General features: G+C 37.9%; 1 protein-coding gene across 1 annotated transcript in view; it reads left to right on the top strand.

The window, feature by feature from the left end:
* ENPEP (glutamyl aminopeptidase) overlaps window positions 1-27281 on the top strand; it is an 89571-nt gene that overhangs the window by 20245 nt on the left and 42045 nt on the right. The window contains exons 4-10 of the mRNA XM_040476061.1: window positions 8601-8721; window positions 11155-11309; window positions 11995-12108; window positions 15454-15588; window positions 17370-17435; window positions 22934-22999; window positions 23134-23285. Coding sequence (XP_040331995.1) covers window positions 8601-8721; window positions 11155-11309; window positions 11995-12108; window positions 15454-15588; window positions 17370-17435; window positions 22934-22999; window positions 23134-23285 — 809 coding nt within the window. The remainder of the gene's footprint in view (window positions 1-8600; window positions 8722-11154; window positions 11310-11994; window positions 12109-15453; window positions 15589-17369; window positions 17436-22933; window positions 23000-23133; window positions 23286-27281) is intronic.

Raw genomic sequence — 27281 nt, 5'->3', positions numbered from 1 at the left:
CTAGACTTTTTAGCTTGGCACTAGTCTTCCAGGAACCAAATTCAGGACAAATTAAATGGTAAGAGTGACCCCATTCCTGAGAAAGAGTAAGTTCTAATTAGGACTTGGGTTTCTTTGGGCTTTTGACCTCCGTCTTTTGTAAAGAGGGATGTGCAAAAAAGGAGCAGTTACTTTGCTAGAGATTAATTCAACTGTAGTCAAATTCCTTGGCTTTCATGATCAGACGGAGGAAGTTGAGGGGGACTACTCACTAAGAGAGGCTGGTATTGTCCATTTAATTAGTTTTATACTATAACCATATTAATTTGATTGACTCAGTGGAAGAGGTTGTATTGTGCCTGCTTCCAAAATGTTATAGGATGATTCCTGAATAGAATTATACCTTTGAATGAATCCTTCCTACTGCCTGTGTCTTCTTACTTGCTTCTGGCTTGGTCCATTTGTCTGGATTGGAAAGATTGAGGGCAGGGAATATGTATATCATGGGGCTTTTTAAAATGAACTTTATATTTTAGAGCAGTTTTTGGTTTTATGCCATGGATTTTAATTTATGCATTCTCCTACATGGAAATAGTCTTCTTAGAAATAAGTTTTATTGTTTTCGTACTCATATATTTTTAAACTTCTTATTTTGAAATAATTTTAGATGTACAGGTGTTGCAAAGATACAAAAGAATTCCCATGTAACATTTACTCAGCTTCCTCCAAAGTTAACGTCTTACAAAACGATTTATCATACATTCATCAAAACTAAGATATTAGCATTTGTACAAAACTATTAACTAGACTACAGACTTTATTTTAATTTTACCAGTTTTTCCACTAATGTGTTTTTTCTGTTCCAGGATCTAATAGATGATACTACATCGTATTTAGTCATGATGTCTCCTTAATTTTGTCTAGTCTATGACATTTTCTCCATCTTTCCTTGTTTTTAATAATCTGGATATTGTTGAAGAGGACTGGTCAGATATTTTGTACAATATCCCTCAATATCCCTGAAGTTTTCTCATGATTAGAGTGGGGTTTTGGATTTGGAGGGAAAATACCTCAGAGAAAAGGTACACTTCTCATTAGATCATATCAGGGGACACATGCTATCAACACAACTTATTGTTGGTGATGCTAACTTTGGTCATTTGGTTCAGGTGGTATCTGCCATGTTTCCCTAGTATAAATTACTATTTTTCTTTTCCATATTCTATCTGTTACAAGTGATCACTAAGTATAGCCCATTCCCAAGAGGAAAGGGATTAAACTCCACTTCCTGGAGGGAGGACTATCAAAGAATTTATGGATATATATTATAGCCACCCCAGCAATTAATAAGTATACGCAGGGAGAGATAATTAAAGGTTATGTACGTATCCTATTTCTCCTTAAAACTTTGACAACTCATTGTCGTATTCGCCAGTGGATCTTACCTGTAGCAGTTCTCCTTCTAATGACAATTTTCTGCCTCAGAGCTGTTTTTGACATAGGTTTATTTTATTATTTTAAAAAGACATGTTTGCTGTGGCTTTGTAAAGTTTTCGGAATGAGTTTAATTTCAATAACATTTTTATGAGTTTTTTAAAAAGATGCCTTCCTTTATTGGAAGGGCTATTCGAAATTAATGGCTCTTAATCTTCCCCCAAAGCATGTATTCAATCCAGGAAGCCATAGAAGATTGCTAATGATTCATATTCTTTATTTAAGTTTACAAAAAGATAAACATAATACTAATTTAAAATATAAAATTCTATGAGGTAAGTTAGACTTCTTTAATGTTTGGTTTTTGTTCTAAGAAAATTCTGCAGCAGTTGTAATCATCAGGCACCAAACAACTTAAATTTTGACTCAAATGAACTGGCACAAGTAACTCTCTTGTAATTTTTTGAGGGAAAGCTGTCTGGACCTTCCTCCGTTCTCGTTCCAGTCCATTGTTACAGCATAAGTTCTATGGTTTGCTTTTTTTCTTGGCCTTCTGCTTTTTTTCTAAAAAGCTGTTTTCTTGCTTGCTTGCTTTCTATGCCTGTCTGTCTGTCTGACTGTCTATTTAGAGAGTATGAGCAGGGGAAGGGCAGAGAGAGAGGGAGGGAGAGAAAGAATCCCAAGTAGGTTCTGTGCTGTCAGTACAGAGCCTGATGCCAGGCTCGATCTCCCAGTGAGATGGTGACCTGAGCTAAAATCAAGAGTCAGACACTTAACCTTAACCACCTGAGCCACCCAGCAGTCCCTAAAAGCCTTTCTAATGAGACTTTTGCAAGTCAAAAGCTTTTGGCTTTCAAGTTTATTGTGTGGGCATGAAACGCCTATTTTGGAAGTGAAAAACTCCACTTTTTTCCCCCTTGTATTCTCTTAATGTTCTACTGGTAATGTGGATATCGCTCACCTATAAGGAAGTGCAGACAAAGGAAATCACAGAGGTGAATAATTCAGTACATTACCTGCAATGATACTAGTCTTCTCGATAGGATGCATAAAACTCTCACGTGTCAGACACTGCTTCATATACTAGCTTATTTTATGTTCACAACCACACAAGATAGGTGCTGTTATTCCTATTTTGCAGCTAGGAAAAGTCAGGTTTCATTCTTAGGGTAGAGAAAAGAGGCAGTATGATACAGTAAAGACCAAACTTTGGGCTGAATCCTAGTCAGTTTCACCCTAGTCTTCATTGGTCTCATGTACACACGAGGAAGTTTCTTTTTAAAACCCTTCAAACTGTAAAGTCTGATGTAGAGTTCTACAATTCTTCTCTAAAACCATGTGGCTAGTTGCATGTTAAAATTCAGCAATTCTCTGATTTGTGAAGGTCAAATGGTACAAATACTACATAGTTTTGAATAACTACAGCAGGATCTGGGGCAGCACCTTACAGTCAAAGAGAAATACTAATTTCTGCAGCACTGTTTTTGTGGTGAGAAAAAATAAAGATTAGAAAAAACTATCATTTGTTCAGGTCAGATGAGTCTGCAAAATTAGTTTGCTCTGAACACATAAAAAGCTTTATATTTTCAGAACTCTTTGGATTTTATCATTGTGAAAACTGGAGTAGTGAAACTTGTCAGTGATGCAAAATATTATATTCTATTACTGTTAATAGTCTCAGATTCACAGAATTGATGCATAGAGTGACACATTTCATGGAAAGTGCTTCTTCCATTACCTGGAAATTTTAAAGTACTCCGTGGGACTAATGATTAATCATAATGATGACACATAAAGGAAATGGCAGCAACCAATCAGGTTCCTAATTCTCATGGACGTAAATTCCTCCTCTCAAATTCCTGGAGACCCTTGAATGAAAGGGACAATATTAAGAACTCTGCAAGCCTTCTTTACAGGCAGTTCCCATATGATCAGAGAAAAGTAACAACAACAACGAAAACTCAGATGTATCACTCTTCCCAAAAGAATAATCAGCTGAATATATGCATTAGAAGGCACAGACTTTAAATTGGACACTAGCCCCATAGATTCAGTACTTTGAGATATGACTCATGGTATCCAACAGTGGTATACCTTGGTCATTTCATTTACTTGGGGAACTTGCTGCCTCTGCAAACTAAATATATGCATACAAATTAGGTTCTTAGAGCCTTACAAACTTTGTATTTATATATAAGGTTGTAAAGCTTATATATAAACTTGATATTTGACCTTTAATAGAGTCCTTGAATAATAAAAGATATATGACTCAGAAGGCAAGAAGAAAGAATATGCACGTATCTCTTCTTTCTCATTCCAAGCTGTTTCAATATTGCCAGTCATATACTTAAAAAAAATCATCACAGTAAAGCAAACACATAAACAAGAAATATGGCAATTATTTCAAAGTGATGACAATTCGGGGTAATTTCCTGAACTCTGTCATGGACAGATGGTGGCTGATGGTGGAGGAAGGCTAGCCACCTTTACTAAAGCCCACAGAAAGGAGCGGGAGATACAGATGGAGCATGAGTTGAAGATGAGGTCAGAGAGCAGGAAGGGCTGAGCAGAGGACGAGTGAAGGCAGCAGCAGAGGGAAGAACACTTGAATCAGCAAATCTGAACATCACAGATGACCTGCTATGAAATGGATGCCACATGAGAGGATTTTGAAGCTTCAAATGGCACACCATGTTGGCAGTTGGCCGTCTTTAAGAATATGGTTTTTTTATATATAGCAGATAGGACACGCTTGTAGATAAACTTTGGCTGGTTATGTTACCAGATTAATGTCTGAATCTGTATATTCTGTGATTGCTTAGCTCAGTTAATCAGAGCAATGGTCATAAAATATGATCGATGACCCTTCAAAATAAGGGTCATGGATCCCATGTGATCTTCAGACTGGTTAGACTATGAAGACAGAACATAGCTCTGGGGGCTTGAGTTTCTCAGAAACAAAAGAAGAAAGGACTACTTTCATTCATTGAATCCACATTGATATCAATCTACCAACAGAAGTCTAGAGAGTGAGAAAAAACAGAATATGTTGTCTCAGAAGCATTGTGCTTAAAGGGAGTTGATCCACTAGCATGGGAAAGAAGATCTGGTACAAAGAGCACAGTTTCTCTTCCCCATTTTCCACCTGGGGTTCCCACTGTTATCTCTTCTTCCTCTTAACTCTCAATGGTGAGTCTAGGGACTCACTGTTATCGCTTCTTCCTCTTTCTCCCTCTTTTTTTTTTTTATTTATATATGAAATTTATTGTCAAATTGGTTTCCATACAACACCCAGTGCTCATCCCAAAAGGTGCCCTCCTCAATACCCATCACCCACCCTCTCCTCCCTCCCACCCCCCATCAACCCTTAGTTCGTTCTCAGTTCTCAACAGTCTCTTATGCTTTGGCTCTCTCCCACTCTAACCTCTTTTTTTTTTTTTTCCTTCCCCTCCCCCATGGGTTCCTGTTAAGTTTCTCAGGATCCACATAAGAGTGAAACCATATGGTATCTGTCTTTCTCTGTATGGCTTATTTCACTTAGCATCACACTCTCCAGTTCCATCCACGTTGCTACAAAAGGCCATATTTCATTTTTTCTCATTGCCACGTAGTATTCCATAGTGTATATAAACCACAATTTCTTTATCCATTCATCAGTTGATGGACATTTAGGCTCTTTCCATAATTTGGCTATTGTTGAGAGTGCTGCTATGAACATTGGGGTACAAGTGCCCCTATGCATCAGTACTCCTGTGTCCCTTGGATAAATTCCTAGCAGTGCTATTGCTGGGTCATAGGGTAGGTCTATCTCTTTCTCCCTCTTTCTCAACGTTTCATTGTTCAAACATTATGTGTGGCACAGAAGTAGGGTGTCAATAACAGTGGAGGAAGTCATGGTGGAACTACCTTCCTGAAGTTTTTTAATGAGAATAGATGTAGTAGAAATTCTGAGGGAGCTTTGACATCCTAATTAATTCACAGATGAAAAATTCTCAGAATTTCTGCATCTAATGGAGCCATCCTGTCTAGTCATGATAGTTTTGATTTCACAGGGGGCAACTACCTCTTCTCTGTACAGTGGCCACCGACTGGATCCTTAGTTTCATTGAACTTCTTGGAAAATGCATGTCATTGTTTCCATAGAAAGAGAAGACAGTGAGAAAATGTATCATCTATCCTGACAGCTGAAAAAAAACAAAAAAAAACCTCAAAGGATGTTGCGATGACAGTTGTGTGAATAGTGTTGCCTTTAGAGATGAAGATGAACACATCTTTACTTTTGCAAATAAAGCAAGAATGTCAATGACCCAGTGGATGTGGGAACAGTGAACCAGCACTGGTAATTTCAGGGATGCTCTTTCAGTACTTGTCCTTTATTTGCTTTTTACAAAATGTTTACTTATTTTGAAAATGAGAGTGTGTGTGCGTGCACGCGCGCGTGCACATGAGTGGGGGAGGGGTGGAACGAGATGGGGAGAGAGAATCCCAAGCAGGCTCTGAGTTGTCAGCACAGAGCCTGACTTGAGACTCGATCCCACTAACCATGAGATCATGACCTGAGCCGAAATTAAGAGCCAGATGCTTTACTGACTGAGCCACCCAGGCATTCTGGTATTTGTCCATTAAATTATTGGATCTTTCCACTGTTGTTCACAGCTGAGAAAAAATGGCTCAAGATCCGTGCCTATAAGAATACCAAAATTAGCAATGGTTTTGGCATAATAAAGGAAGAAAGTAGGCATAATTTCTCTTTCTTTTTTCCTTTTTTAAAATTATGGGTCACCTGTGCCATTAGGTAGATGGGATTGGATTTACCAAATGACTGCATATTTTGCTTTACTTGAGGGTTTTGAATCTGGCCATAAGTTTAGCAAGTACGCTTCACTTGAATTCCTCAAAGTTATTTTTAAAAGACTTTTTTTAGGGAAGTTTTAAGTGTACAATTAAATTGAAGGGAAGGTATGAAGATTTTACATATACCTCCTGCCCCCACATATGCATCCCATACCCCATTATCACTATCACTCCTCCAAATAGTACATTTTTTTTTTTTTTTTACCAAAGATGAACCTACATTGACACATCATAATATCCAAAATCCATAGTTTACCATAGGGTTCGCTCTTGGCATTGTACATTCTATGGATTTGGACAAATGTATAATGTTATTTTTGTATCATTGTTATATCCTACAGATTGCTTTCACTGCCCTAAAAATCCTTTGTGGTCCATTTATTCATATTTCCTTTTTCCTCCACCTCCTAACCCCTAGCGACTACTGATCTCCTTATTGTCTCCATAGTTTTGCCTCTTCCAAAATAATATAGTTGGAGTGATACAGTACGAGGCCTTTTCAGACTGGCCTCTTTCAGTTAGTAATATGTATTTAAGGTTTCTCCCTGTCTTTTCATGGCTTGATAGCTCATTTCTTTTTAGCACAGAGTAATATTCCATTGTCTGGATGGGCCACAGTTTATTTATCTATTGAAGGACATCTTGGTTGCTTCCAAGTGTTGGGAATTGTGAGTGAAGCCGCTATAAACATTTATGTGCAAGTATTTGTTGGACATGTTTTAAAATCTTTAGGTAAATACAAAGGAGCACAATTACTGCATCATATAGTAAGGGTATGTTTAGTTTTGTCAGAAACTTCCAAATTGTCTTCCAAGGCGGCTATAGCATTTTGCATTCCCAGCAGCAGTGTATGGGAACTCCATGTCCTTGCTAGCATTTGTTGTTGTCAGTGTTCCAGATTTTGGCATTCTAGTGGGTGTGCAGTCGTACCTTACTGTTGCATCTCCTTGATGACATATGATGGGGAGCATCTTTTTGTGTAACGTATTTGCAAACTCTGTATCTTCACTGATGAGGTGTTTGTTAAGGTCTTTGGCCCATGTTTTAATCAGCTTGTTTGTTTTCTTCTTGTTGAATTTTAAGAGCTCTTTGTATATTTGGGGTAGCAGTCTTTTATCAGATATGTCTCTTGCAAATATTTTCTCCCAGTCTGTGGTTTGTCTTCTCATTCTCTTGACATTGTCTTTCACAGACCAGAAGTTTTTAATGAAGTCCAAATCATCAATTATTTCTTTCATGGTGTTGCAAGAAGTTATCTTCATACCCAAGGTCATCTAAGTTTTCTCCCATGTTATCTTCTAGGAATTTTACAGTTTTGCCTTTTACATTTAGGTCTGCAATCCATTTTAAGTTAATTTTTGTGAAGGGTGTAAGGTCAGTATCTAAATTCATTTTTTTGCATGTGGAAGTTCAGTTGTTCCAGCACCATTGGTTAAAAACATGATCTGTATTCCATTGTATTGCCTTTGCTTCCTTGTCAAGGATCATTTGACTATTTTTATTGGGTCTATTTCTGGGCCCTCTACTGTGTTGTACTGATCTATTTGTCTATTCTTTTGCTAATACCACATTGTCTTGATTAGTATAGCTTTATAGTAAGTCTTTAAGTCAGGTAGTATCAATCTTCCAACTTAGTTTTTCTCCCTCAATATTGTGTTGGCTATTCTGGGTCATACATGCTTGAAATTGGGGGGTAAAAAGTTTATACTTGGATTTGATTTGTAAATCATGTCATAGGCACACAAATAGAGAATTGATGTAATTTGTCAAGATGCCTCCCTCTCAGAAAATTTTGAATCACTATATTTTAGACTCTGGGAGTAAAATAGTTAAAATATCAAAAGGGTAATTTGGACAGTAATGAATAGTGCAAGCAAAAAAAAAATGTATCTAAGGGCTCTTTAGATGAGAAAATCACATGACTCATTTCCTCAAAGGCAGATTACACACACACACACACACACACACACACACACACAGAGAGAAAGAGAAAGAAATTGATAGAAAAATAGGTACACATAGATATTAAGAATATATGTTCTAAATAGAAAAAAGTAATATTTAAAAAATATATTGGACACTATGCCAACTGTTGCGACTTACATAATTTCTAGTTATTGAAATTACTCAGAGTGTTATACAGCATAATTTCCTTTACACATCAGTCTCAGAGATGTGAAGTGATTTGTCCAAAACCATAAAGACCTGGGATTCAAACAAGTCTCTACCTGGCCCCAAAGCTCACCTTCTCTCCACTATGTTATATGTCATAGTTTTTGTGTTTTATCAAACAAAGAATAATTTTCACTGAATTTTTGTGTTTTGTTTAATAGCTCACTATATATGTCCAGCCAGAGCAAAAGCACACAGCTGAATATGCTGCAACCATAACTAAAATTGTGTTTGATTATTTTGAAGAATACTTTGCTATGGATTATGCTCTTCCTAAATTAGGTGAGACTCATTTTTTATTTTCTTATTTTTAATATTGCCTTTGCTTTCACCTAAGTTAAATCATTTCCTCCAGGTTTAGCATTTTCAGTTAATAGTCACCCCTTAGTCTTTTTATTATATGCCTAAAATATGTGTCTAATATTTACTAGACCCTGAAAGACGCATTTTGGATTCCTCCAAGAGTAATGTCCATACTTACTCTGTTCTTACCTGTTAAATGCAAAGACTTTTACTTCCAAATAAAGATTAAAGTATTGTGTGGAACTGCAGACGCTGATAATAATGGAGCCAGAAATAGCAACCTAGATTAGTTGATTTCAAAGTCATTACTGTTCCAAGAGCTTACATTGCTGCTCTCCCATCAATGAGTTCATAACTAAAAGAGATAAATGATGCTATCGGAGTCCTATGTTCTTCCCGTCCTTCCATTGGACAAGACTAATTCTAGATTCTCCAGCAGTTAGAATGAAAATATATATATATATATATATATTTTTTTTTTTCTAATGGGGGGGAACGTTTTCTTTTTAAAATAAAAGTAAGGCTATAATCGAAATGGATATGACACTTCTACCAACAGCAAAAATGCTTTATTAGTAAGCTTGCGTGGTATTTGCAAAGACTTTAAATGAAACATCCATATAGATGTCTGTAGGGATAAAATGGAGGCAACAAGAACGCCAACCAATCCAAAATTTATTTCTCCATTTCAATTTATGCCTGTACTTTAACAAATTAGCAGTGCAAAGTGACTGGGAAACCAGGTTCTCTGAGTGGGAATAGCTGTGGCTCTGAGCACCTTTGTAGATGGTCCGTTTTCTCTTCAATGGCATCAGCTCCCAACTATTACAGAGAGAAAGGAAGAGAAACAACTTTTCATCAAAATCAGAATAATATTTAATAAAATGTTAAGCACATCAATTTAAAAGTCTCTTCTCTCTTTATCTCACTTGTACCACCCAGGATAAAGTGGGAAGTGGAGCTCTTAGAAATTTATTCTCTCTGCTCCTTTTCTCTTCCTCATTCTCCCTTACTCCTTCTTTATACTTTAAAATGCATTTCAACCCTTTCAGAATTAACTGTTTCCTAGACTTTTTTTTTACAGATGACTTCTGCATTTGTTCCCTCCTGATCTCTAGTGTAGTGTTTATTAAACACTACACTAGAGTTCATTAATTATAACGTTAATACTCACTAGAGAAACCAGGTCACAAAAAAAGTCCTTTTGTTCAAAGATTAGGTACAAATTATACTCCATAATGTTATAGAAAATATTGGTCCTTGGAGGGAGTAGTTCTTCACCCTTTAAGTGGGTGTTCTTGTGACAAAATAGCCAAACCTAAGAATGACGATGACACAAAAAGAAAACTACTGCTGTAATCTTGATTTTTATTGAAGATAATATACCCATTTTTCATTCTTTATAAAAAGGTTTAGGAATCCTTATTTTAACTAGAATCATTGAAATTCTGGGTGCTAATAGAGAAATTACATTTTTTTATCATAGTTCATTAACTGAAGAAATTGCATCCTGTCCACTAATCAAGCTCAACATTTTCCGTTTTGCGATTTGACATGGAACTGATCAGCACCGCTTCTTCCTATCATTATATCTAAGATTATGGGCCCAAACAAAAATAAAGAATAGAAAGTCCTGGTAGAACCCGACATGGTAGGTCTGGAAGAGAATTGAGAAAGAATACAGTTTATTTCGTGTTGACCCAACTTCTTTAGTGCACACAAATGGATGGGACCCTATTCAATTAGTAGGGAATCGAGCTGATAAATTGTACAGAAATAGGGAAAAGTGGAATTTTATATTCTCTAATATTCTGCATCCCTGGATAGAAATATATCTCTGTGTACTTCGAAGCCCTGCACTTCTAATAAAAATGAAGTACAGACAGAGACAAAGACATAAAATTATAGAGGACTGAAAAGAGCATTGCCATTAGTATCCTTCTTTGAAAAATAGAAGACACATTGATATCTGGAGTCAACAGGAAACATTCCATGGAAAGTTTGAGTGCATGAAGATTGAATAGTTCACACAAATAGATTATTGTTTTTTATTCTAAGAAATTATTTTTAGCCTTTTTAAAACACATTCATCCAGGGGCGCCTGGATGGCGCAGTCGGTTAAGCGTCCGACTTCAGCCAGGTCACGATCTCGCGGTCCGTGAGTTCGAGCCCCGCGTCAGGCTCTGGGCTGATGGCTCAGAGCCTGGAGCCTGTTTCCGATTCTGTGTCTCCCCCTCTCTCTGCCCCTCCCCCGTTCATGCTCTGTCTCTCTCTGTCCCCCAAAAAATAAATAAACGTTGAAAAAAAATTTAATGAAAAAAACCACATTCATCCAAAGAACTTAATTTGGCAAGAAATGTTATAAACAAATGCAAAGAAGTATTTTTCATGGGACTGTTTCTTTTTCCATAGATGAAATCGCTATTCCAGACTTTGGCACCGGGGCTATGGAGAACTGGGGACTCATCACTTACAGAGAAACAAATTTGCTTTATGACCCTCAGGAATCAGCTTCATCAAACCGGCAGAGGGTGGCCAGTGTGGTTGCCCATGAACTTGTGCATCAGGTATAGAATCTTAGCATCAAATCAGCTTTTTTTTTCTTTTCTTTTCTTTTTTTTTTTTTTTTGAGAGAGAGAGAGAGAGAGAGGGAAAGCATGAGTGCACACACAAGCAGGGGAGGGGGAGACAGGCTCTGTCAGTGCAGAGCCTGATGCGGGTCTCAAACCCACGAACTACAATATCTTGACCTGAGCCAAAATCAAGAGTCAGACCCTTGACCGACTGAGCCACCCAGATGCCCCTCAAATTTTCACTTGTTTTTTTAAAGTAGCTTAAGACCATAGGAATAACTGAAATTAATTATAACTTGACAAATAAAAAATGGCCAACCAGAAAATCCTGCTTGAAAGTCTTTCTTAGTGCTACTAAATATTTTACCATAAAAACCTTTTAAGACACATTGTTTTGCTTGTAGTAAGTATACAGGAGTCTTTGCTATGACTTTAAATAGTCCCGGTGATACTAAAATAAAGGCAATAAACGAAAGAGAATTTAAGATCATTTAAAAATCAGGAGAAGTGGAAAAAAATCAGGAGAAATAATGCAGGAAATAAATGCTAATTAAGTACAATGCCTGCCACTTCTGTGTCAAGTGACATTTTCATGGACAAATAAATGTATTGAAATTGTCTAGGCCTCTCTACCACAAGCATAAAAATTTAACCATCTCTTTATTGCTTATAATTCCAGTGGTTTGGAAATATTGTGACCATGGAATGGTGGGAAGACTTGTGGCTGAATGAAGGCTTTGCTTCCTTCTTTGAGTTCCTGGGAGTAGACCAAGCAGAAAAAGAGTGGCAAATGGTGAGCCCTAAACACATAAGCTCCAAATGTCTATTTTCCTCATGAAAGTGACTGAGACCTGTACACAATGACAATGTCCCCGAGTCAGGGGCCTGGTGCAATGGTGAACTGGGGGGCCAAGCCCATTGTGTGTATGGAGTAGAATCGGTCAGCTCCACTGAACTCTATCTGGCTTAGGGTGAGTGCCGAGGTCTCGGAGAGCAATTGACCAGCCCAGTCTGAGGATATCCTTGATAGAGTCCCTTAATAACATGTGTCAAAGTAAGAAAAAAAAAATAGTGAGCTTAGGCAATGCAGCTCTATATTTAAGTGTCTGTAGTGCTAGTCCTTTGAAAAATCTCTCATTTTGCAAACCACTTACCTTATGGTGAAATAGTGTGGTAAAGAAATAAGAGCATAAACTTAGTGTTACAGAGAATGTGACTTTGAGCAAGTGACGTATCCTGAGTTGGTTCTCTCCTCTATAAAAGAAGAACATTGTTCTCTCTCTTGTAAGCTTAAAAGCTCCTAAAAATACATGTAACTACCATTATCCTACCTTATGTCCCTGAGGGGCCTGGAACAAAGGCGTCTGTGAACCCTAAAGATTTTTTTCTGAAAAGCTAAATCTGTCTTTATCTCTATTTAGATGGTGTAGGTATGCCTGTCTGTTAGTATATATGAAAGTGTAAATGTGTAGATGTGTAAAAGTAGAGAATTACAGAAAGTTGTGTACTATAAGACTACCGCCCTCTACTGGAAAAAATAAAAAGACAAACTTGAAGCCTTTGGCCGATTCTACAAGCTATCTTAAAAAATGAAGAAGTTAACTTGCAACAATTCCTGCTTTAGAACTTTTAATCTACATCAGGGTTTTCCAACCACGGAACTACTGACATTTGGCCCAGATAATTCAGGAGTGCTTGATAATGGTGGAGGCTGTCCTGTGTATTGTAGGATATTTAAGAGCATCCCTGGCCCATATAGAGATACAAGTAACCCTCCCTCCCCAGTTGTAAAACCAAAAATGTGTCCACATGTTTCCAGATGTTCCCTGGGGGACAAACTTTCCACTAGTTGGGAATCACTCATATATGTTGAAAATTGTTGATTTTGTAATTTATTGAAACTAAACTATATAAATGAAAAAATATGTTGTCCTTTATTTTGTATAAAATATCCTGATGCCATACTTATATCAAGGTATCACAAGAAAGTATAACATTTTAAATTGTTGTCATATATATATATATATTTTATTTATATATATATATAACATTTTAATATTCCAATTCAGTATTTCAAAACACCAATGAAATTTCAAAAGAATTTAGTATGCAGTTCTTAAGTGAAATTTAATCACATGGTCCAACTCATTTATTCACCCATTCATCATCATTCATTCATTCCTTTTTTTTTTAAGTTTATTTATTTATTTTGAGAGAGAGAGAGAGAGAGAGAGAGAGAGAGAGAGAGAGAGAGAGAGCATGAGCAGGGGAAGGGCAGAGAGAGAGGGAAAGAGAGTGAATCCCAAGCAAGCTCCGCATTGTCAGCATGGAGCCTGATGTGGGGCTCAAAATCACGATCTGTGAGATCCTGACCCGAGCCGAAACCAAGAATAGGACACTTGACCAACTCAGCCACCCAAGTTGCCCCCATTCATTCATTCTTTATCCACTCATTCAGTCTTCTATCTTTAGTGAACACTACAGAGTATCCAAAACTGAACAAAACATAGTTCTTGCCCTCAAGGAGCTCCCAGTTAAGGGTATGGTGGGTAGAGGGGACAGATAAATAAAAAGACAGACTGTAAGAGAGCCTGATAAGTACCATAATAGTGGAGCTTCACTTTACAGGTGAAAACTCTGATGCCCAGGAGGTAATCTAACTTTCCAATCTCACATAGAAAATTGGTAGCACAACTAAGACTAGAGTCAAATTTCCTGACCCTGAGACCTGAATGCGTTCTGCATCTAAAAGGTGTACAAAGCAATGGAGTACTACATGGCAATGAGAAAGAACGAAATACGGCCCTTTGTAGCAACGTGGATGGAACTGGAGAGTGTGATGCTAAGTGAAATAAGCCATACAGAGAAAGACAGATACCATATGTTTTCACTCTTATGTGGATCCTGAGAAACTTAACAGAAACCCATGGAGGAGGGGAAGGAAAAAAAAAAAAAGAGGTTAGAGTGGGAGAGAGCCAAAGCATAAGAGACTCTTAAAAACTGAGAACAAACTGAGGGTTGTTGGGGGGTGGGAGGGAGGGGAGGGTGGGTGATGGGTATTGAGGAGGGCACCTTTTGGGATGAGCACTGGGTGTTGTATGGAAACCAATTTGACAATAAATTTCATATATTGGAAAAAAAATAAAATAAAAGGTGCACAAAGTTTTAAATTCAGATCAAAATTACCTTGATTGGCAGTCATCACTTGACAATAGTACCTTGTCTATTATAAATGGAAATCACAAAATTGGAAAATGTAAATATAGTATGCTCCTCTTTGGGGAATATTTTTAATAAAAGAAGACCAATAAGGCTTTTGATTTTTCTTTAAGTAATGATTTAACAGAATGAGATTTCAGAATCTAATTGATTATGAATCAAAATAATAATAGCAGCTAATGTGTTGGGTTTCACTCCACCAGAGACTATGCCAAATGCTTACCATGCATTATCTCATTGAATTCTCTAACAATTCCAAAAAGTAGATGCCATTATTATCGCTATTTGATGGGTGCGGGAGCTTGCTTAAACCTACGTATCTAGGAAATGGCAAAAATTGAGTTATGAGCTGTGGAAGTCTGACTAGATGGCTAGACCTCTCAACCACTGTATTTTGCCAAGAAAACATAGTATTGGAATGAGAAGATGATGAACTATGGCAAAAGCTAATATTTTCTTTGATTAATTATGAATCATCCAAATTCTAATGATTAGTTGACTGAAAAAAAGAAATCCCGAACATTAGTTTTTGGCAGATCAACATGTATCCTCACTTAATTCGGAGAACAAAGGTGTGAGGCGATAACATGCCCATTGCACAGGTGCGGAAATAGGGCTTGAAAAGCTTGGCACATGTCCGAAAGTCACACAGAAGTGGCAGAGACAGAATTCACAGATGCTTGTGTCTTCTTGGCCTGTCACATAGGGGCGGAGTCAAAGGAATTATACTAGAAGAAGGGAATGGAATCCATGCAGATGAATCAGTGCAACATGTGATTCATTTGGACACCTAACGCTTGTCTTAAGTAATTTGAGCAATTTATATTTATTCTCCCCCAATTTTATATCACTGATATTTTGAAATATGGACCATTATAGAGGAAGTGCTGTATTTCTTTGGTGCGTTGTGTCGTTTCAGAGAGATCAGATGTTACTTGAAGACGTGTTACCTGTACAAGAGGACGATTCTTTGACGTCTTCGCACCCAATTGTTGTCACTGTGACAACTCCTGCTGAAATAACGTCTGTCTTCGATGGAATATCCTATAGCAAGGTGGGGAAGATAGGACATTGTTGTGAGCATCTTCCTGTTTAGTGACTTTTAGTAAATGCCTAAAAACGGTAAGAAGGTTAGACAATGCTCATGGGCTTTAGGAAACAGTGTGGGACTTATTTCTGGATGCTGAATATTCAGTAGTTGGGACTTTTCGGTCAAAACGATCAATGCTGGTCATTGTCACAAGACTTTGAATCAGACTTTGAAAGATTTCTCCCTTCACTTTTGTTTATAGCCTCTCTCATTCTAACTGAACATGTACACCTTAAGCTTCAAATTTAAAATTCTTTTATCTGATTTTTTAAAAGAGTGAATCTTCTTTTTCTGCTATGTGGTCTTTGGAAAACGCCATATATGGGGACATCTTTTCTATAGAATCCTTTAGTGCTTCCAGGAAGAACTGAAACCCAACTCAGTTGGAAGGAATTCCTTTTATCCATTTTTATATAAGACATAAAGATGACGTTATTAGCATGTTGCAGATGGGGCATTTTTATCCAAGAAATTTTTTTTTGCAGAACTACTGAAGGTCTGCAGCGACCCATTTTCTCCCACAGTGTTTCCTTCCTACAGCTCCTCCTCCAAATGTATTCATGCCTGCATGCAGCATGATGTAGCTATTTCCCTTTTGCTGCTCAAGGCTTACCCACTATGCTAAGTTGCTCAAAAGCCACTGGAAATGAATACAGTTGGTTATTCTGGATAATGCCTAGTTTTGTTTAAGACAAAATATTTTAATTACTAAAATGAATACTAGATAAAATGGCTTACGTGAGAAAAGCCTTCCATAGATGGCTACTTCAAATTTATAGCATCATAATTTTGGCTTTCCCTGTCATTCCCACAGCATCTTTTTAGGCTTCTGTTCTCATTTTTCTTTCATATTGCTAACGATTCTTTTATATTTCTGTTAAAGTGAACATTTCTAGGCCACTTACAGGATATTCTAATTACTCACATGGAGATGTTTATATTTTATTAAATCGGTTTCTTTCCGAGTCCTAGATATTCCATGGGTTTAAGATACTAGGTCAGAAATAAATGTTCTAAGCCTTTAGTCTTCTCTGTGCAAAAATAATTTATACTTAATAAATTGCAGTAAAAATTGCTAACAGATGGGGAGAAGCACATGTTCTTCCGGCAAGTTACTTGAAAATGGATATAAAAATTTATCAATAGTGCATTTTAGTATTAATCTTATCACATGTGCAGAGAAAGTAGAGAGCAGAAGTATTCATTAGATTCTTCAGACAAAATAAAACCAAATGAGATGAACTACTTTTGAAAAGGATTTTATACCTAAATGATATATCTATATTAAACTATTTGACCAGATAATTCCTCAACTCTTTCCACAAAATGTAGTATTTTGAAAAGTATTGAAATAAATTTAAGAAGTAGCCAGAATTTTATCATGGAATTACTTTCCTTATTCACTGAAAAATAAGAGTTTTCTAAGTCTTTCTAACGGTTCTCTTTCATCAGAAAAGCTCCATCTGCTGGTTCATTTGATGAAGTGCAATAATTATTTAACCCCCCAAGTCTCTGAAATGATGGCCCCTTTATCAACTACTCTTGACCTTTTGTTATTTTAGAAGCATAGATACAGGAGGTGTGCCAAATGCTATTTTTATTTTAAAACCATGGAGCTATAGCCAAGTAATTTAGTGGAGTCATATTGAAGAGATAATCTCACACATATGATCATGAAATACTAGTCACGACAGTGGTCACTGATATCCTTTACTAGTTCAATTTGCTATTCTTTTCCACCATAGGGCGTTTCCATTCTGAGGATGCTTGAAGACTGGATAACCCCAGAGAAGTTTCAAAAAGGATGTCAGGTATGATTTATGACTTTTAATAGTTTTACGCGTGAGGCACATCGGTCCGTGGCTGATGAATGTCGGTATGTGATTAATCAAGGAACTACTCCTCTTTTACTTTTTCCTCTCCTTACGCAGGGACAGATTAAACAGCAAAATACAGAAAGGTGACTTCACATCCAGCGAAATGCCCACACTGTTACCTCTAATTACCATTTAGCAGAAATTTCATGGAGAAGTTACACGGAGTCCTTAGTTATTTTTGATATCCTTTACATGTGTATTGGCTTAGGCTGCCATAATAAATACATCGACTGAGTCGTTTAAACAACAGAAATTTATTTTCTCACCGTTCTGGGGGCTGAGATGTCTCGACCAAGGCACCGCAGATTCCTGTTTTAGAGAGGGCTGTGTGCCTGGCTTGCAGATGGCTGCCTTTCCCCGTGTCCTCACATAGCCGAGGGAGAGAGCTTTCTGGTGCCTCTTATTATCATCAAGCATGGATCCCATCATGAGGGTCCCACCCTCATGACTTCATCTAAACCTAAATACCTCCCAAAGACCCCATCTGCCAACACAATCGCATTAGAGATGAAGCTTCAATGTATGAATTTTGGGGAACACAACTCAGTCCATAGTGACATGACATAAAGATCTAAGTGTATCTATAAAAGTCTTCCTTTATAGTTCGTGCAAGGACTTTTTCCTTATTATTGGACTTCAAAGTGGCAAATACACACATTCAAGGAATGTGTAGAGTCAAGGAATAAAGAGGGCCTGCTTCCTTTTGGAAGCAGAAATGGCAATACATTTTCAAGAGCATTGCACACATCCCCCTTAGGCATACTGCCCCAGTGGGTATTTCAGCTTCTTTTTTGTTTTTCTAGAAAACCTAAGCCAAATCTCTCAGGGTTTTAATGGCATCAGCGTGGCTACACTCTGTCCCTGTAACTGTCCTGTCTGTAGGTTGGCCCATCGCAGCCTGGAGTCGGAACTGTCTTCCTGCTTCTTCCCATTCTCCTCCATCCTCCCCACTGTGAGGCCCCGGGTGGTTAGGCAGAGCAGTGGTGCTGAGGTTGCCGGTCCAGAACATAGAAAACAGGTCAGAGCAGCGTCCTGCCAGCCTTCCCAAAGGGTACCAGTACTCCTTTTGGATGTGATTCCCCAGGACAATGTCCTCTCACTATTCCTTCAGCTCTTACCACCACCGAGCCTTCTTATGTGGCATCTAGCGGTCTCTATGCCACCCCAAAAAGAAACAGTCTCTTTGCCCAACGGCAAAGTTCCTAGGTGACTATTTACGTGAGACGCAAGACCAAGACTTAGGAGATATTCAGGGGGTACATCAATGCATTTTACTCCTCTTGTCTACTAATAAAATACTCTCTGTGGACACTGGAAGAAAGGGAGAAGCCATGTGCCTGTTCTTATGTGTACATTAGAACACCTTGTAACTTTTCCACCAGCTTCAAAGTCACATTTCATCGTATCTTCTCTCGCTGTGAGCACCTTTAGTGGGGAACTCTGTCTTCTGTATCTTTGTATATATTCCGGTCCCTAGTAGACTGCATTACACATGATAGACAATCCAAACAGCACTTCTTAAATGAATGAATGGTCTGTAAGAAACAACACAGAGAAAAAAACAAAGACAATTCATTTTTTAAAAATTAAGTTAAAATTCCATTTGCATAGTTTCATTCTAAATGAAACTGATGGGTAACACATTCTTGGAATTTTCAAAGCTGACTTCAAATTAAATGATTTTTAAAGCAACTCCTAGAGATGTACCAGGAGCCTTTAAAAGGGAATAGCTATTCTAATAATTCAGTAATACTCTCATATTTCCTTTAGCCTGGTATCTACGGTATAATTAATTAAAAATCTAGTCCTATCTAAAACTCATATTTCTCAAGTGAAATATGTCTTCCTCTACCCTGTGACTACAGATGGAGCTAGAAACCAAACTAGAATGAATAGATATTAATTTTTCCATGCCATCATAGTGCTGTGGAATAAATTAACACACACACACACACACACACACACACACACACACACAACCCACTAGCCACTAAAACACTCACTTTTCCCCTACAATCTTCAAACACTAGCTAATATCTGAAAACAGCATATGATCAGTATAGACCACACTCAATAAGCTCTCAAGCCAATTGGAACATTCTTTTACTTCATTCAAGTATCTGAATAGTGTCTTTACCTGAATTAGCATCACTCTATGTTTGCTGCCCCTAAATTCCACAATCTGTGATATTGCTCAAGATCTTTCCCTAGCAAATACTTTCTGACCAAAGTGACTCTTCATTAGCTGACCAAAGTGTGGTACTAAATCTGGGGATGGCCAGCTTGTCTATTCTCTTTCAAGCTCATCACCTTCCCCCAAACCCTATCTCAGACCTCAAAGTAGGTAGTAGTGAAGGGGAATAAGATCAAAGCCATCACCTGGAAAATCTTTAAGGCTGTGCTTGTGCATAAGAAATGATAACAGGTAATGGGGGATTTGTAACAGTATATGGTCGTGAAATCAAGCTGAGAAATAGATCCATCCTTTCTTTTTCTCCTAGTATAAGAAATAGCCCTGATGGGACAGCAATGGCTCAGCTGCAACTTGTCCTTTCCCTTCCTGGGATACTAGTAACAGAAAGAGTCTTCTTTTCCTTTTGTGCTTACCACACCAAACCCAACTAATGAGGGACTATTATTGGGGGATGTAGGTCATCATGAAATTTTGAGTGGAACGACTGCATTGTGACTACTCAAGGTGAAGAAAGAAATTTCTCAATATAGAGTATTCAGAAATGCACTAACCTAGACAAAATAAAATTGATGTCTTCGTTTTTGAAAGAGAGAGAGCGCGCGCGCGCGTGCACACAAGCAGGGGAGGGGAGAACAAGAGGGGGAGGGAAAATCTTAAGCAAGCTTCATACTCAGCACGGAGCTTTACATGGAGCTTGGGGCTTCGTCTCACGAGGGTGAGATCCTGAGCTGCTAAAATCAAGAGTGGGACACTTAACTGACTGAGCCACCCAGGCACCTCAAAATTGATGTCTTTTAATATACTGTTTATATAAATGTCTATGTAGCCTATAGTTCGGAAGAAGCAAGAGACTGCAGTTTAAAAAGCAGTAACAATAACGACACCACTGACAGAAACCACACAGACTGGTGAAGGATTCAGAATTCCTTCAAAGTTACCTTAGAAAAATCTCATCGCCTCTCTAGGCACCAGTTTCCTTCACCCCCCAAAATGTGAGTTGTATTAAATAATACTTAAAGTCCCTTCTAATTCCAAGATGGCATGTTTCTAAGCTCAAGGCATTGTGAGTATACAAATAAACGCCTCTAAATTAATTTTAAAAAGCTCCTACTCACTAGAAATTTTCATTAACAGGTAGCTATGGTTACAATTCATTACTAATACTCAAGTATCCATTTATTTTATTTAGAATGAATGATTTGTGCAAAGCTCTGGAACAAATGCTTAAAACTGATATCCAGTGAGTGCCTTTCGTTTCTTCTCCCTTCCCTTGCCTGCCCTCCAGTGGTAGTGCTGAGCAGTGAACTAATCGAAAGAACAAAAACAAAGGCAGCATTCCTAACTGGTCGCAACCCTAGTCCAGGCTTCCTGGAGCTGGCTGCTAATATTGTTTTATCTGTCTATGCCTGAAAAGAAAGGAATTTAGAAGATAATGTGACTTAGGCACAGTACCTCCTGAAAATTATAGTCCCTTTGAGTGAAAATGTCATGTGCGAAGTCAACCACTTGTTATTCCTTGAAGGCTCAAGAAACACTTAAGAAAGTGATGTTATTTTATTTTATTTTATTTTTTGAAAGAGAGTGACGTGAGCGGGGGGGGGGGGGGGGCAGAGGGAGAGGGAGAGAGAGAATCCCAAGCAGGCTCTGCACAGCCAGCATAGAGTCCAATGCAGGTCTCCATCCCACAGCCATGAGATCATGACCTGAGCTGAAATCAAGAGTCAGATGCTCAGCCGACTGAGCCACCCAGGTGCCCCAAAGATGTCCCTATTACATGGGACAATTCCTGACAGCAACAGAGGAGAAGTGGCGTAAGTGGCACCCAATTATGAGACTAGGAGAAAAGTGGGGATTTTCTTTAGGGACCTACCACATTGGATCTGAAAACTCACGTATAGAGAGATTCTGTGAACAAAATCGTTAAAGGGGAGAGCGTTCTAGTTAAAAATAATTCATATTTTAAAGCCATTTGAAGAGTAAAGACATTCTTTAAAGCGAATAATTTCCCAAATTTATTCATGATCAGGATCATCATTATCATTCTTACTGTTCAAAAGGTTGTATATCCATTTCCTTAAAGCAGGAGTCTACCAACAGCGACTTGCAGGCCAAATCTGGCCCACCACTCATTTTGCTAAGGTCTGCAAACAAAATCATTTCTACAACTTTGAACTGTTGAAAAATCACAAGAATAACAATATTTTATGCCACATGAAAGTTACATGAAATTCAAATATCAGAATGCATAAATAATGTTTTATTGGTTATTCATTTATACATTATCTATGGATACTTTTGTGCTACAGAGGCAGAGTTGAGTAGTCGTGACAGGCATTATAGAGCCCACAAACCTTAAAATCTTTACTATATAGCTTTTTACAAAAAAAGTTTTTTTTTTTTTTTTGCTGAGCCCTGGCTTAGAGACAAGCTCACCTGTCTTATCTTTGCGTATTTTGCATATTGCCTCAGTCATTCATGTGTGGTGGGGTCATCTAGTGTCTGAGATGAGAAAACATCACTAATAAATGAAGGTAAGGGATGTAGCCAGTGGTGACAGGTTGACAGCTCTAACTTAAGATCATAGAATTATGGGTCTTTCTTCATACTGGATCACAAATGTTATGGACTGTTGACTATTTACTGAACACTTGACTGCCCTTAAGTATCTCATATTTCTTGTCCTGAAAAAAAATTAAGCTTTTCCTTTCCTGTGCACAAGCCCATTAGACTATTAAAAAAGAACAAGCTAGGGGTTCCTGGGTGGCTCAGTCGGGTGAGCATCCGACTTTTGATTTCGGCTCAGGTCATGATCCCAGGGTCATGGGATTAAGCCCTGCATCTGGCTCCACACTCAGCGTTGAGCCTACTTAAGACCCTCTCCCTCTCCCTCTTCCTCTGTCTCTCTCTCTCTGTCTCTCTCTCTCTCTGCCTCTCCTTTTGTCCCTCTCCTCTGCTTGCACACTCTATGTTTCTCTAAAATAAAAAATGAAAAAAAAATTTAAAAACCAAGCTACATCATTAATAAGGAAAAATATTCCTTGTGCTTTACAAATAAATTATTTGACGTTCTTATAGGTTACAAAATGTTTTGCATGCCGTGTGTCATTTGATTTTTATTGCAGGTACACTTGCCATATTATACATTAGAGTGAAATATGTTGATGGATTCAGCTCATGTGTGGAAGTATGAGAAAAGCATACATTGATTTCTAAAATACTTGTTATCTTTCACATACAGATTTACTTGAAAAAACACAAATTTGGGAATGCAAAAACTGAGCATTTTTGGAGAGCACTTGAAGAGGTATGGAGACTATCCCCAAGTATTTCTTTGATTAACATATGATTTATCAATCAGTTCTTGATCTGATTATTCTATCCTTTTATTTTCCCTAATTTGTTAATTATTCCTCGTTTTTGTTTTTTTTTTAATATCAGGCAAGTAATTTACCAGTGAAAGAAGTAATGGATACATGGACCAAACAGATGGGTTATCCTGTACTTAATGTGAAAGATATGAGGAACATCACGCAGAAACGTTTTCTGTTGGACTCAAAAGCGAATTCTTCTGAGCCACATTCAGCTCTTGGGTAAGGATCATTTTCTTTAGGGCATTTGAAGAAAAAAGCAGAAATTTGATGGAAATACTGGCCACTTGCTTAGATCTTAGTCTCCAGTACGTGATTGATAGATGATAATATTAAAGCACAATGTCTTTAGGGAACCAAAAGCATTCAAACATAGGTCCATGGTCTCCAGGTTCAAGATGGTGGACTGAACACATGCCTCCAAGTCCTGTTCTTCCCAGAAATCACCGAATAAAGAAGTGCTAAAAGAAATAAACTCATAAGAGAAAGAAAGAGGAGGGGCTATATAGATTCTAGAAGGAAAGCCAGAAGGAGAAATATTGATAGAAAACAAACAAACTGAAGAAGATGAAGCCAGATAAAAAGAGACTTGCTGTAGAGGTGGAAACATCTTCCCTATCCCTAGACAGGCTCCGGGCTGACTGTCAGCATGAAGAGTGGAGCACAGGAGTGAGAAGTGAGGCTGAAAATAGGACAATTAATTTGAAGTCGAGACTCAGGACAATTGTGCCAGTCAGACACACCCCCACTCCACTTTCCCGTCATCTACTAACAACCTTTCCTCTGTTTGGAGCGCTTAGAAGTCTGCCAAAAGTCTGGCAATGACCCAAGGCAAAAATCCAAAGACTCTACCCCCTGCCCCACCTCCCCACCCCCCCAACCCCCGCAAATAAATGGACTAAAACAGTGGAGGAGAACTAAAGATTTCCACTTGGTTAGGATGCCCAGAATACAGCTTTCCTTCTCATGGCATTTGTAGGATGGGTGGGCTGGAACTGCCAGCTCCCTGCATACATGCTCAGAGCTCCCAGTCAGACTTCTGTCCAGAGGAAAAGGCTGTTTCAAAAATATACCTTCCCCCTCAAAAGCAGAGGGGTTACATACAGGACACTAAGAATAATTAATTTAGTCCTTCTTCCCGAAATATGAAAGGGCAATTAAGATCACAAGACACATAAAAAATTCTAAAAGCATAAAAGGTTGAACAAACAAAAACCTGTCACTGTAAGAACAAAATTGAGGAAATAGAAAATAAATTTATGAAATACATTCAGAGATCAAAGAAGCTATTAACACTCATTAGCTCAGAGCAGAGTATCTTTGAAAAAACAAACTTGGAATATAGAATTGCTCTGAAAGATTAAATTTGTGGTTGTCAAAGAATTAATAGACCAAGTGGCAAGAAATTTGGGGAATTCTCTATAGGGCAAACGCAGAGAACTGACAAATATGAAAGAGAAGACAAATATTGAATGTCCAGCACCCAACTAACAGACGTCTCTCAAAAAAGGAGACAGAGAAACTTGAGGGGCAAATAATAAAGGACACAAGTATTCTGATTACAAAGCCCCGTTGAGGTCACAGTACAAAAAGGAAAAAAAAAAAAAAACCTAGCTACATTCTCATGAAATTCCAGAAAACAAGGATACATGAGTTAGAGTGACATTAGACCTGTCCACAGCAACCTTGAATGCAAGAAGAAAATGGAACAATCATCTAAAATGGTTGCAGCAAAAAATATCTTCAACTTCTAATTCTCTTCCCAAACTAAACCAAATGCAAATGAACAGCAAAGACATTTTCAGACATGCAACTCCGGAAAATGCTTTCTACACAGCACTTTTTAGAAAGTTACTAAGGCTACGTACATCCCAGGGGAGGAAGAAGAGAAAAAATACGAAAAATCAGAAAGAGAAGAAACACATCCAGGAAACATTGTATCCAACAGAGGAAAGTCATGAAAGGAAATGCTGGCCAATAGCGACCCAGGGGGCTCGCAGTGCCATGCATAAGAGCAGGATGCTGGGTTCAGGTAGGTGATTGCCATGAGAAAGCAAGTATGGTTGAGAAAACGGTGAGATTAGGAGTTTGTGAATGCCCATCAGTTGGGCAACTGTAAAGAAGAAAACTAGAGAAACCAAATCAAGGCTGTATGTAAAAATTGTGATCCAAGAATGTAAACCAGTAGAATAATTTTATGCCACTGACAATCCATACAATAAAAAGGAGTCCTTTTGACTCTTATGTCAGGCTGTTAGGGTAAATTTTTATTTAAGTGACTCAGGGGGCCAAGATATCAGCCCATAGAGAAAGAAATGTAACTCCAACCCACCTCTTGGACAACCATACGTATACAACAGTATAATTTCGTAAATGTTACTTGTTGGCTTTTAACTTTTATAATCAACAATGAACAACATGTAAAACTTGTGTTACAGTGGCAGAGTAGATTGTAAATATAAACAGTCTTAACATTGTAACAAGAAAAAAAAAAGGCTGGCAGAGAAAATGAGGTGGAAGAGGAAGGAAAGGTGGCAGAAAGTGTCAGGATAGTAATTCAGTGGTGGGCTGGTGCTGACTCGAATCCCAACTCAGCACCATTATGCTGGTAGCTTAAAATCCATCACTGAATTAATGGAAACTAGCAAATACTGCATTCTGCTCCCCCGGTCCGCCAAGAGCCAGTTGTTTGTTTACCAGAACTCCATAGGATATCCTACAGTTTCTCCTCATTGTAAAGTAGGAGATTTTGCTCCTATTTTACAGTTGGGAGAGAGTAGCAACACTGAAATTTATGAAACAGGAAATGGCAACATGATTCCACTACTGTAAAGGAACAGTTATAACCTAGAGAAAGTCTAATAATTTTACTTCCCTAAATTTTGACTGTTAAAGGGCAAATGGAAGAGAAAGCAGTATAAGTAAACTAAATCACCCTCTCGCATGGATGAGTTAATAAATACTATCTGAAAAAAAATTTAAAAAGCTAGAGTTATAGAATTAGACGTCAGAAGAATTAAATCCAGAAGCATTTTAAATTTGTTTTAAGTTTTATTTATTTGTTTGAGAGAGAGAAAAAGAGAGGGAGAACGTGAGCAGAGGAGGGGCAGAGAGAGAGGGAGAGAGAATCCCAAGCAGGCCCTGCATTGTCGGTGCAGAGCCTGATGCGGAGCTCAAACCCATGAACCATGAGATTATGACCTGAGCCACATCAAGAGCTGGACGCTTAACTGACTGAGCCACCCAGGCACCCCAGAAGCATTTTTTTTTACATTCTTTTTTTAACATTTATTTATTTTTGAGACAGAGAGAGACAGAGCATGAATGGGGGAGGGCAGAGAAAGAGGGAGACACAGAATCGGAAGCAGGCTCCAGGCTCTGAGCCATCAGCCCAGAGGGGCTCGAACTCACGGACCGCGAGATCGTGACCTGAGCTGAAGTCGGACTCTCAACCGACTGAGCCCCCAGGGACCCCAGAAGCATTTTTAAAAGGGGATGTTTCCAAGAGGGGCTGGGCTGTGGGAAGGGTGGAAAAGGAGACTGGGTTCCAATAGCAGTTCTTCCAGTTTTTGCTAAGAATGTTTTTTATTTACAAACTGCACAAATGAAGTTCTCCTGAATATTTAAACAGCAATTATAAACTCAATCAAATTCTCTTGCATATATCATTTATAAGTAACTTATGAACATCACTACTTAAAATTTTACTAAATCTCATTTATAATTTCAAAATACAAACAGCTAAAGACACAGATTTATAAATCAAATTTAAAAAACATACCTATATGTTTTTTTATGAATGTAATGAAAATTCATACTGTATACCAAATTTATTGGGCATTTTCAACATATTAAGAATCAAACCTTTGACTTTACAAACTCAGAGTTTTCAAGACGTTTAAACATGACTACTGAGTTAAGGTATCCTAAGAATTTCAGTTAAAATTATAAATACAATATGTTATTTCTCTTCACTTTGCCAGACTTTTAGAAATTGGCAAGGGTGAAATTGGAATGATTCTACAAATATTGTACAAGCTGACAAAATGTGCAAACAGCCAAATATTTCACACTTACCACACTTATATGAATATAGCTTGTATAAAAAAATCTTAATATTATGTCCATTTCTGTATACTTGGTTGTTTTTGTATACATTTCTGGGATGCCAATCTCTCCCAACAGAAGAGAGTGGAATCAGGATCTCAGGAGCTCTGG

Source organism: Herpailurus yagouaroundi, unplaced genomic scaffold (assembly GCF_014898765.1).
Source record: "Herpailurus yagouaroundi ecotype Mexico unplaced genomic scaffold, PumYag 28, whole genome shotgun sequence".
In the NCBI taxonomy this organism is placed as follows: Eukaryota; Metazoa; Chordata; class Mammalia; order Carnivora; family Felidae; genus Herpailurus; species Herpailurus yagouaroundi.
This window is presented reverse-complemented; position numbering and strand designations above follow the sequence as displayed.